The sequence below is a fragment of the Sylvia atricapilla genome, chromosome 2 (genome assembly GCF_009819655.1).
Source record: "Sylvia atricapilla isolate bSylAtr1 chromosome 2, bSylAtr1.pri, whole genome shotgun sequence".
In the NCBI taxonomy this organism is placed as follows: Eukaryota; Metazoa; Chordata; class Aves; order Passeriformes; family Sylviidae; genus Sylvia; species Sylvia atricapilla.
The window spans coordinates 8,458,194-8,470,651 of record NC_089141.1 but is presented as its reverse complement, the minus strand read 5'-3'; the positions used below and the strand labels follow the sequence as shown (position 1 = coordinate 8,470,651).

The 12,458-nt window shown below is 39.7% G+C and overlaps 1 protein-coding gene across 3 annotated transcripts; it reads left to right on the top strand.

Moving 5' to 3' along the window:
• Positions 1-388: 388 nt before the first annotated feature.
• Positions 389-10,599, top strand: MRPL39 (mitochondrial ribosomal protein L39). 3 transcript variants are annotated; one of them, XM_066340726.1, is made up of 11 exons: positions 393-445; positions 1,134-1,202; positions 1,725-1,931; positions 2,156-2,295; positions 3,022-3,121; positions 4,393-4,460; positions 5,686-5,798; positions 7,312-7,377; positions 8,576-8,729; positions 9,746-9,793; positions 10,469-10,599. In XM_066340726.1, the coding sequence occupies exons 1-11, from the start codon at positions 403-405 to the stop codon at positions 10,481-10,483; spliced, it is 1,023 nt and encodes a 340-aa protein (XP_066196823.1). In that variant the 5' UTR covers positions 393-402; the 3' UTR covers positions 10,484-10,599. The 3 variants fall into 3 exon arrangements, with proteins under 3 accessions (XP_066196824.1, XP_066196823.1, XP_066196825.1); XM_066340727.1 differs by lacking the exon at positions 1,134-1,202 and having other exon boundaries at positions 389-445; XM_066340728.1 differs by lacking the exon at positions 1,134-1,202 and having other exon boundaries at positions 420-527.
• Positions 10,600-12,458: the final 1,859 nt, after the last annotated feature.

Below are 12,458 nucleotides of genomic sequence, written 5' to 3'. Positions count from 1 at the left end.
CCCTTGGTGCCTGCTGTGGCCTGGCTCCAGCAGGTCCCTGTCCTTGCTGTGCTGGGAGCCCAGAGCTGGGTGCAGCCCTGCAGGTGGGGTCTCAGCAGAGGGGGCAGAGGGGCAGAATCCCCTCCCTGCCCTGCTGCCCACGGGGCTCTGGGTGCAGCCCAGCACACGGGGTGTCTGGGCTCCCAGCACACGGCCGGGCCATGGCCAGCCTCTCACCAGGACGAGATCCTCGGATGATCGCTGCGGGTCCCTTCCAAGGCAGAATACATTCTGTGGCTCTGAGTTGTGCCAGGGCCGCTGAAGGCACCGCCCACAGCCAGGGCCCGGGAGGTTCCCGCCGCCCCGCGGCCGCGCGTGGCTGTGACGTATTTCCGGCGGAAGTCGGGGGCGGGGCCGTGGAACATGGCGGGGCCGTGGGTCGGCCGCGGGCTGCGGGCCGGGAGCCGTGAGTGCGGGAGGGAGCCGGAGGGATCCGAGACTGCGGGAGGGAGCTGGGACCTGCGAGTGCGGGGCCGGGCCGAGCTCGGGTTCGTACTGCGGCGGTGCTTTCAGGAGCTGAGGCGCTCCTTATTAGGCCGCGGGGAAGTTTGCATCCTGGCTTGCATCCTGGCCTGTCTGAGAGAAGGGCCTTTGCAGCCAGGGAGCGACTTTAACTTTCGCATAGAACACAGAGTAGTTGGGGTTGGAAGGGACTTCTGGAGATCATCCAGTCCAAGTCCCCTGCCATGACAGGGTCACCACGAGCAGGTGACACAGAAACGTGTCCAGGTGGATTTGGAATATCTCCAGGGAGAGAGACTCCACACCCTCCCAGGGCAGGTTATTCCAGTGCTCTGTCCCTCTTCATGGAAAGAAGTTCTTCTTCATGTTGAAGTGAAACTTCTTGTGTTTTAGTTTATGGCCATTGCTTCTCGTCCTGTTGCTGGTCACTACTGAAAGGAGTCTGGCGCTAATCTCTTGGTACCCACCTTTGAGATACATGCATTAATGAGATTCCCTTTCAGTCTTCTCCTCTCCAAACTAAAGAGGCCCAGCTCCTGCCATCTCTCCTCATAAAAGAGATGCTTGAGACCGCTTATCATCTTTTTGACCCTTTTTATTGCCTCAGAATCTCCTGTTGTGACTTTGTGCAGGCAGTGCAGGGGCCCAGTGTGGTCACTTGCTGGAGCTGCAGAAGTGCTACCTTGTACTGAGACAGACAGGTGGGTGATCGGTAGTGGTGCAGAAATCAACACCTTCTAAAGAGGCTTTGAAAACTCAGAATGGGGCACAGAATGGTTGAGGTTGGAAGGGACCACAGTGAGCCACCTGATCCAACCTCTCTGCTCAAGTAGGATCATCCTAGAGCACATGGCACGGGATTGGTTCTGAAATAGCTCCAGTTAGGGAGACTTCATACCCTCTCTGGACAATCTGTTCCAGTGCTTGGTTACTGTACAAGAAAGTTGTTCCTCATGTTCAGGTGGAACTTCCTGTGCATCCTTTTCTGCCCTTTTCTTCTTGTCCCATTGCTGGGCACCACTGAGCAGAGCCTGGTCCATGCTCTGACCCCTTCCTGCAGGCACTGACAGACACTGATGAGGTCCCCTCTCAGTCTTTTGTTCTTGAGGCTGAACAGCCCCAGCTCCCTCAGCCTTTCCTCATAGGATAGATGCTCTGCTGGACCCACCCCAGAATTGCTTACTCCAGGATTACTGCTCACTCCATATCTCTCCTGTCACCAGGGTACATTTCCACACCAGCTTTCTCTCAGCTGACACCTGATGAGGTGGTTCGGATGCGTAATGAGCTCTTCACCAAAGAGAAAGAGAGACAGTTGTCTCTTCACCCCCGAATTGAGAAAATTGAAGTGAAATACACTGGGAAGTCACATCCTGGCAGTGTGTTTGTCATGAACAAGGCTCTGTCTACACCATACAACTGTGCTATGCGTAAGTGGTTGGACTTCTGAATTATCCCTGTATGGTGAATGTTGTGCTGCCAATTGAAATAGAAACACTTAATTTTTGGAGGCTTTTTTCACTGTCCGTCCTTCCAAGTAATTTAAAAATACGAAACTTGCAGTTGTTAGAAATGCAGCAGTCTGAACTGCTGATCCTGAGAAATATGGTTAATAACTAATACTTTGGGGGTTTGGTTTTTTTCCTTTCTTTAGATTTAAGTGAATGGCATTGCAAGAACTCTGTTCTGGCTTTTGTGGATGGTGAAATCTGGGACATGTACAGACCCCTGACCAAATCATGTGAAATTCAGTTCCTTACCTTCAAAGATGAAGATCCAGAGGAAGTAAACAAGGTACGTTATTATCTTCTTCCATTGTAGGTGACTGTGGTTCTCTGTACCTTGTCTCATTGCATGTGGCCCTGATTATGACCACTTGATTGTTTGTGCACCTGTCTGCTTTCCATGCCTGTCTGCTTTCTTGAACATTGTTGTCATTATAGTTCAGATATTTTAAATGTTTTTTAATGGTGCATCATGGCTATCATTAGCTGAATCAGTGTGTGGGCTAGATGAATTGTTGACTTCCCTTTCAATTGTTGTATTATTCTATGACTTCAGATTTAAGTATCTCCAGAGTTACATCTGGCTTGCATTCTAAGTGCTGTTTTGAATTTTTTATTTGATTCTTTAATTTATTTGATTATTTGATTTATTTTTATTTTTTATTTGGAGAAGCATCTCCAAATCGAATTTTAAATACTAAAGAAAGTAATAATAGAATCATGGAAAAGCTTGGGTTGGAAGGGACATTAGAAGCTCATCCAGTTCCACCCCCTGCCATGGGCAGGGATACCTTCCACTAGACCAGGTTGCTCATAGCCCTGTCCAACCTGGCCTTGAACGATTCCAGGGATAGAATTCTTGGGTTGGCAGCTAGGTTTGTGCATCATCCAGTTAAATTTTGGGGGGTTTTTTTTTTGTTTTTTTTTTTTTTTTTGTTTTTTTTTGTTTTTTTTTTTTTTTTTTTCATAATTAGCTTCTAGGCAATAAATTCATGTTCTGAAATTCTCATTGTAGGCATATTGGCGTTCCTGTGCCATGATCATGGCGTGTGTGCTAGAGCGAGCGTTCAAGGATGAATACTCAGTCACCCTAGTTAAGGCTCCAGAAGTGCCAGGTGATAAAAGTGTTTTATATTGATTGTCTTTTGCTGCTTCTCAAGTGAGTGTTTAATAACCAAACTTAGAAAAAAATCAGAGGCTCTTTTCCCAATGATTGATGGTACTTAGTGTTGATATGTGTATTACATCCTGTTGTTGTTGCCTTTAATTTATAATAACCACACTAAAAACAATTTTGTTATCAGTGTTCAGAAAATTGATCCCTGTTGCCACTGGGTTTCAGACCGCTTAGGATTTCATAGTTGAAATTAGTAACTAAACCTCTGTATTGTGAAGTGACATGAGCAAGGTCTCCAGATGTGATGTGATGTGTTTCTGTGGAATTCTCTGGTAACTGCATAAGCTTGTCCAGCACTTGAGTTACTAAAAATGACAATGTCTACACCAAATTGGAAGATTGTTGACAAGTTGGAAGCTTATTAACAACTTCTGCTTATCTGTGATCTAAGATTTAGAAAAATGAGAAAATGTACAAGAGGTTGTTTCAATAACAAAACCTGCATAATTATGCATTTAATATATGAGAAGGTTGATTGTTGGCTGGAGTGCTATAACTGCTTCTTTTTTTAGCAATTTTAACATTTGTAGTGATTGATTAGTACAGGTAAATAGTTCTACCAGAATATGGAATAATCTTGGCTATATTCAGTTATATCATTATACTGCATGTACTGAATTAGTGTGATCTTACTGGGTTCATGGATTTGATTTTTAAATAGCCATAACTCAATATACACAAAGGAATGTTCAAACAACTGTCAGAGAAATTTGTGTTGCCTTTACCAGAAGTTTGTGCCATGCTTATGTCATGGATAAACACTTCTAATATTGTCTGATTTCTCTATGCAAGAAATTCCTCTTTATCATTTAATAGCTCACATTTATTTTTGAGGAATACAATGGAAAAATGGTGAAGTATTTTTGAAGTGAGTGGTTTTGGTTTTTTTCTTCAGTGTTAGATAGAAACTTCACTGTTTTGTGAAGCAGTGTATTTTTCCCCTCTTTATTGGGATTCTGTTATACTGCCATTGCATTAGAAATGCTTTCAAATTACTTTCTCATTCAGTGAAATCAAAACAACACAAATTCAATCTGCCATTTTATAGTGTAATCAGAGCTGAAAACTTCTGTTTTTATGATGAATTTCTAGAGAGAATTCTGGTTTTCTTTTTCGTCTCATTCATTTTGTTGTAAGAATATAGTATGATTGTGAAATACATACTTTGTTACAAACATGAATATTTTTGTCTTTGGGTTGGAATTGCAGTGATCTCTGGAGCTTTCTGTTATGATATAGTTTTGGACAATAAACTGAATGACTGGAAACCAACAAACGTAAGCATTTTTCAAACATAAACCCAAAAAGTTCTATAGCTTGTATCCTTGTCCAATTGTTCTTTTTTAACAGGGGAGAAGAGACAGCTTTTTTCCCTCTTCGTTAATATGCATTTGGAGTAGTCTTTGGGAGTTGATCTCTGCACACACTGGTGCTATAGCAGAATGCTCTCAGATTTCCTTTCAGACAAAAATAAACCTTGTGCTGTCTTCCACACGCTTTCAGGCTTTAGGTCTGTGGAGCTAGAGAACAATCTAGTCTGAAGTACAATTTTAGAAACAGTTGATGAGGCTGTTGGGACCTCAGTGCCATTTTTGTTACTGTACAGATCTGTTCCTCCTCAGCTGCTCTAACCTAGTAATGTAGATGCAGCCGCAGTCTTTGTGTGAGTAGAGTCTGAAAATGAAAGTGTGTATACGGCATATTTTCTGCTGGTTTACAGTGGAATCAGTTTGTTGTTGAATAAAATCTGTGAGCACATTTAGCTGCTCTCCTTTATGGCTCACTTACATTTCATGCAGTAAATCTAATAATCGGAATACTCTGAATCTCAGAACTGTTTGTGATCACAGATGTTTTACCCATCTGGTGCCCATTCTTGGTCTTGTGACCAAAAACCAGCAGAGGTGTGTATGGCTACAAAGCAGTATTGGTACAATGCAGGATTTTTCTTTAATATGATCTTGCAGCTGAAGTAATTTAGTTAGAAATATTATCTACATGACATTTTAAATGTAGTTTCACCTCATAACAATTTATTATTTACGAGTAAATCTGAATTACACAGAACCTTGGATTCTGGTCCAAGGTGGCCAATTTTTATTTATTAAATATTCAGTACCTTTTTTTCGCTTTGGTCTATCACAATAGAGCTTATCTGTAAGTGAAGACACCACTCTTCACTTACAAGATATGTAGATGTATGTAACAGTAGCAAAACTGTGTATGCAGTACCATGTAGGGAAAACCTGGGCAGTTTAATTAATAAATATTGTTTCTGATGGAAAAATGCCTATTGATTGGGCATTGAATCTGTCCATTGCAACAGTGATGATCTGTAGAGCTCCTATGATAATAGTAAGATACTCCAATTGTAAAATTGCTGTATTTAGGGTTTATAGTAGATGATCTTTGTTGTTTTGACTAATATTTGGTTTTTGTTGTGCTTTATCTGTTCACTGTAGCTGTGAAAAGGTGGTTACAGTTTTTATGTTCTTTCTTTAGGACAACTTCTGTTCTCTTACAAGGGATGCCAAAAAGCTAATCCATCAAGACCTGCCCTTTGAAACGCTGTGGGTTGAAGCAAAAGTAGCACGTGAAATGTTTCAGCATAATATGTGAGTGTCTGAATTTGCCTTTCTTTCAAAGAGGCAATTAGAAATCAGGTCAAATATCTGCTTGATTTGATGAGTCTAAAATAAGATGTGACGTGTGAAGTAAGAAGGTACTTCTCCCACTGCTCTGAATAAGCCTGCCTCCGTTCTCTTTCCACCAACTTACTTAGTTCTTACTGTTCTCTCCAAAGGCAAACAGCAGGCACCTTTCCTGGATGTAGTTTTGTGACAAACTGAAAGAGACTGAGACTTCTTTTGTTCACTAGTGAGCTTCAAGATTCCACTACTATTAAATTGAAACTCTGGTGGTTAGCCTTGACATGGTAGCCTTTGCTGAAAGGCATTTCCAGAATCCCTACCATTTACAGAAATGTACGTTTTTCATGTCCTGCTATGTTCAAATGAAGATTTGATGAAATGCAGTTTTTGAACTCTGCAGGGGGAAAATGGGTAAAATTATTTGGTCTGTGCCATAAAGACAGGTTTGTTCAAAACCTCCTGTCTTTGCTGAACAAAATACCTCATCCATGTTTCTGGTCCACAGCATTTTGGCAGTTGGAGAGATGTAGGGGGGAAATGATAAATAATTTATCATTTTGTGAACCAAAATTAAACTATGATGAAGTTGAAAAATTGCAAATTTTTTAGCTTAATGCTGAAGATAATTTTAGTGTGACATATGGATCATCATCTCCACATTGTTGGCTGTATTGACAGAAGGTGGGACCTGACTTTTGATGGTACCTTTAGATATTGTGTATAGAAAGCACAGAGAGCACTTTGCTGTATTGCTGGTGACCAGCTGTTGAGAGCTACATATTGATAAAATCAGTTTAGGTGGTCTCATGGTGTCATCTTCTAGTCTTACAGGTGACCTGAAAAACTCTTATTTGTAGTAGTAGCTCCCTTGTGTCTTTCTGAATAAAACTCTGCTATGGGAGCATAGCCCTCATATAAAATATGCACAGAATAGACTGGAATAGATGTTTCAGTAGGAGGGGACCTACAACAACCACCTAGTTCAGCTGCCTGACTGATGTGGGGCTGACAAGTTACAGCAAACTATTAAAGGCATTGCTCAGATGCCTCTTAATCAGTGACAGGCTTGGGGCATCGACCACCACTCCGAGAAGCCTGTTTAGTGTTTGAACACCATCTCCTAAGGAAATGCTTCCTAATGTCCAGTCTGGACTGCTGCCCAGCACAGCATTAAACCATTCCCAAACATCCTGTCTCAGGATCCCTTGTTGACTGTGCCTGATGGTTGTATTATTTTTAAAGTGTCTTTCAGTAGTGCTCAGTAAAATCTCTGTAATTTTTCCATGAACTGTGGTTGACTGATAGGTCTGTTAATGAAGCATGTCTGTATGTGTTGTCATTAGGAATTTAAACCAGTCTTGAAGCTCACATAAATACAAGCTTGATTTTTAGGAATTTTAAATAAATTAATTTCTGAAATGTTCTTATAAGAGTTAGATGTTAAAGATGAGGATTTTTAATTTTTTTCCTTGTCCAGATACAAAATGGAGATGATAGAGAGAAAAGCTTCTCAGAATACGGAAGGAATTGTACCGTTACACAGGTGAGCAAAACTGAACTCCCAGTTTGTACAGATTCACTGGAACATTTGAGTATATTGCAAGTACTCTCTGCAAGTGAGAAGAGCAAGTTACTTGTGATGTTTTTAAATTTATCTCCATCATCTTGAGATCCCACCCAACAGGAGATACGAGATTCATCACAGATTCAAAGATCGCTTGTATTCATTACTGTCTGTGTCTGTCTTAAGTTGCTTGGGGTGGTTTGTTTACTTGCTTTTTTGAAAACAACCATTATTTTGTGATACTTTGTGATGCTACATTTCTATTTCTTGTTATGTTAAGGGCGGTAAGTGCTGGAGAAGTCTTACTGCTTTCAGTGCTTTTACTTGAAAACTAAATAAATGTCTAGAGCTTGACAGGCTGAATAAAATACAAACCAAATACTGGTTTGAAAACAAGAGTTAACATTGTATAATGGATTTTTCTTTCAAAGTTGTCAAGGTCTTCCTAACTTGCAAGATGAGAACAGAGCAGCATCCTGGCGATACAGTGTAAGATACAGAGTTCTTAGTCTGGAGGCAGGAAGCTTGTATTGTATCTCAGGCAATTCTCTGTCTTAGGCCATTGTAGGATATTCAGTTTTGTAGATGTCTAAAGAGTTCTTAATTTGTTTTTGTGGTCCACATCTATCTAAAGGAACACGTATCTTTCCCGTGGTGGTTCTTGAAATTTTAGAACAATGTTGTGTTCTTCTTCCTTCCGCTCTGATTTGCTCAGTAAAGGGGAACATGGCCTTACCTATTGCTTTCTGGGAGAGGTTCATTCTCAGTATTTCTTTACTGTACTATGCTGTGTCTCTTAATTAATTTGCAGTTTTCCAAAAATAGGAAAGGGAAATAACTGTGCAGGTTGTAAACACTGTACTGTGGAAAACAGGCAATCTTGGAGACAAATCTTTTTCTGGTGAATGACAGTTATCCTGGTTTTAGAGCCAACATGGCATCAAAGATTTTCTAAACCTAAGATCCTTTCCTAGACTTGAGGTTTAAATTTCCTAAGTTCCTTTAAGGAAATTGTGTGACCTGTACTTTTGGTTTAGGAAACTTAAAAATGCTGAGCAGAAGATTTGTGGGAATTTTCTTTCTGTTGAGTAGAATTTGCTAATCCAAAATCAAACACATTGTATTTCACTCCAAATATATTCGGCATATAAGCTGGGGTTTTTTTTTGTTCCCCCAGGTTTGGTGACTTTGTAGATGTTAGTGAAGGTCCTCATATTCCAAGGACAAGTTTCTGTTTCCAGTATGAGATAACAGCAGCCCATAATCTTCAGATAAACCAGTCTGAATTGATAAGGAGATTCCAGGGTGTATCCTTGCCAGTCCATTTGAAGGTAAGTAATCCATTTTGCACAGGTTTTCCTTCTTTAAGTTAGAGCATTTTGCCTATGTTCCCATCTTTATTATGTGCTGTGTTGGTGGTTAACTAAATGGAATTCAAAGTGGAGAGCCATAGCAAGGGAGGACCTCTGTTGATGACTGTGTTGGATATTTGGAGTTCATTTTCCTGAAACTGTTGTGCTCTGCAGTCAGAACTAGGAAAGTTAGCATGAGAGGGCCCATATTATTTTTCAATATGGAAAGTGTTGCTTCAGTTACATAATTTCTGTGTGGATATTTCATTCTGCTTGCCCAAGTTTTGTGTGCCAATCTTCTGACAGCAAGGCTATTGACAGTGCTTAAAAGAGCAGAACTTTGTATTTATACTCACGATAAATATGCCATTCAAAGAATTTCATGACACCACAGTAAAATGTAGGAACAACAAAAAAAAGTCCTTGCTCTAATGAGTCTTAAATAAAGGCTTTGCAGAATTGAAGGTGGAGGCAGGAGTCTTTATTCCCTTTCCTCTTGACTTACATGATTTTGACCTTGTGGTCTAGCACATGTGCTATTGTCTTAGTTGGAGAAGTTTTCAAGGGTTCCTCAGGTCATCTCTGTGTTCCCTTCCTAAGCATAATTCCTGTTTTTGCCAATTAACTCCTCAAGGATTCCACACAGAAGATGAACCATAGAACCATGGAATGGTTTGGGTTAGAAGGGATCTTAAAGTTCATAGTTCCAATTCCCCTTCCATGGGCAGGGGCACCTTCCACTGGACCAGGTTGCTCAGAGCTCCATCCAACCCAGCCATGAACACTTCCAGGGATGGAGCATGTGATGGGTAGACATTTATTCAAGTCCTCAGTGTGAATATGGGCAAATTGGACACCAAAATTGTTAAACTGTGGCATTTGAACTGGGCATTATGACGGTTTTGCACCATCATTTCTATACATTTGTCAGAATCTATTCTGTGATAAGATTTTTTTTTACCTGTGTTAACATCATTTAATGACATTTCACACAGGCACACCACACTGTGTGGCACAAACTGCTGGAAAGATCAAAGAGGCTGGTAAGTCTTACTAGTGGTGAAGTACTTGTTACCAAATACAAAGGTATGCTCTGATAGAGGACAATTTGAATGATTAGAAGTAGGTAGTATACTCAAGGGCATAACTTTTTAGGAATGGAAGTATTCATAAGTGAATAGAAATCAGATATCTATCTGCTTGTTTATTAGAGAACATGGTAGCGCCCTTTCTGAGGTCTGTTATTAAAATGTATTATGCCATTTTAAAAAATCATATACTATTTAATCAATATGATTTGTCCAATTAAAAATATTTTAAGGTAAATGGAACTAAAAAATATTATAACCCACATATGACCAAATAACCACTATAAAGACATGTTTAAACATAGGAAGTCTCTGTAACTATTAAAGAGCAGCTGTTTTAGAGCCTTCAGATCAATAATTTTACTTATTTGTTTGGCAAGAGACAGAAAAAAAGTACTTCATGCCTTCTGTAACTTGTTAGCCAAGGATATGTTCTGAGGCTTCCCCATGTCATCTTCCCTGAACTTAGTTTGAATATTCCTGTCCTTCAGGTTGTTTTAATTTTGGAGAAGATTAAGTCTTTGTAGGTTGTCCTTTCTTGTTACAGTGACTGTGTGAGGTGAGGATTTTCAGGATTAAGGAGAGTGAAATAATTTTTTAAAATATAACAAAATTTATATCTTTCTGCAGGTCACTGAAGAATAATATTTGGAAGCAGCAGCCCGATGTCTTGAGCAAAAGATGGAACTGAAGAAGGAAGAACTGTATCAATTAAAGTTGCACCATTAAATGTACATAATAAAAAGTGTATTTTTACATGACCTGTTTGTGCCTCATACAGAAATGTCTTGGGTAATTAATTTGAATTCTGTGACCTACATCATAGGTAAGTATAGACACATGTACACAAGATGTTTCAGTCCACTTTAAAGATTTCCTTAAAGTAAAAAGGATGGGAGGAGGGAAGGTAATATTTTACCTGCAATAACTTTGAGACAAATTGAGGAAAATTGAGACAAATAGTATCTTAAAAAGATACCTTTAAAGATATGTAAAGGTGCAATTGCCATTCCTTTACCAATACAAAAATAGCAGAATGTGAAAGCCGGAAAGTTCTTGGAATGTAATGATTTCTTTCTGCTGCACAAGTGCAGTTAAAGATCATTTTCCAGAATTATACCAAGAATGTAGTTCATTACTTGTATCCCCAGTGTAGTAAGATTTATTATGCATTTTCTTTCTTTGGTATTTAAATATGGTGACTCAAATTTCACCAGGGGGTTTTGTTAGATGATGTTTCCTATTGTCATATTTTCATCCCTAACTCATTAGAACTGTTCTCATTATATCAGAAGAAATTATTACTTTTTCAAGTGCAAATCTTTTCTCTGAATTTTATCCCGGGTATTATTTTTAGCATTAACTGCATCACATGGTTTCTAATCAGTTGACACCACAGTTTTGTGAGAGCAGGGTAGTAGTTCAGTAAAATACATGTAGGTATAACCCGTGTCTTCTCAAGATACATGAAAACTGAGGGTTATTTTCCCTCTTGATTAATGTTGCAGAGGACTTTTTACAATGGTATCAGATGCTTATTTTTTAAAATAAGATTATTGATTCAAAGTTTACCGTATGTGAAAGTACACATATGCATTTACACATTCTACATATTTTCATTAAATTGAACTTGCCAGAATGTACTTTGGCTTTGAACCTATTGTTCTGGTGATGTTGAAGAAGCAGGCATTGGTTCTTAAGAAACACAAAAATTTGCTGTTTGTATTGTTTTTTGGGCTTTTGTTGTGGTTTTCTTTTAGTTTTGCTCGGTTGGTTGGTTTTGTTTGTTGTTTAATGCACTACTTGCTGTCTTTGATTAATCCAAGACTGGCAAAATTTTGCCATCTGATTTGGGATCCAATCCAGGTGGTCTGTTTTGAATCTTAAGCTTGTTCTATTACAACCCAGAGTCCCCTGATGTCTGCTGGCTATTTTGTGTATCCAGAATTCCTCCTGGATTCCACCAGCTGCCGAGGAAGGTGAGAGTGCTGCTGTCCATTAGAAATATACCTTTTTTAACTCTTAACTGGAATTTCAGACCTTTTTTGGTGTGTTCCTTTTTAGGAGGCTGGGGAGAGTGGTTTTTTTGCTTCCGTATGTTTGGGGTTTGAGGTTTTTTTGGTTGGAGGAGCAGGTAAGTTACCTCACAGGTAAATCTCCACAAAAGGGAGTGGAACACAATAATAATAAATGTGTGAACACAATACTGAAAATGCTGTTTGGGTATGCAGCAGACCCTTGGAGGTCTGTGCATAAAAAGGTGGTAGCTCAAACTTCTACAGAACTCTCTGCTATCTCACACCTTGACTTCCATGTGATCCAGAAGATAAGTCATCCTTTGGGAGAGATGTAGCTGGAGGCTGCCTTTGAAAAGCACCAGGATTCTCACAGAGCACAGCAACAGTTTAAGAAATAGTGTTCACTTCTTTCTCACTATAGCACATTTTGAAATATAAATGTAGATTCAAGTCTATTCTGCCAAAATGGGATTCAGAGCCACTCGTGCAGAGGAAGATCTGTGTTTTTTTGAGATGATGGCTTATACTGTATTTTGAGTACTCTGATATGTATTGAGTCCGGGTGCTGTTAGAAAAATCCTGAACATTTCTTGGATGAGCAT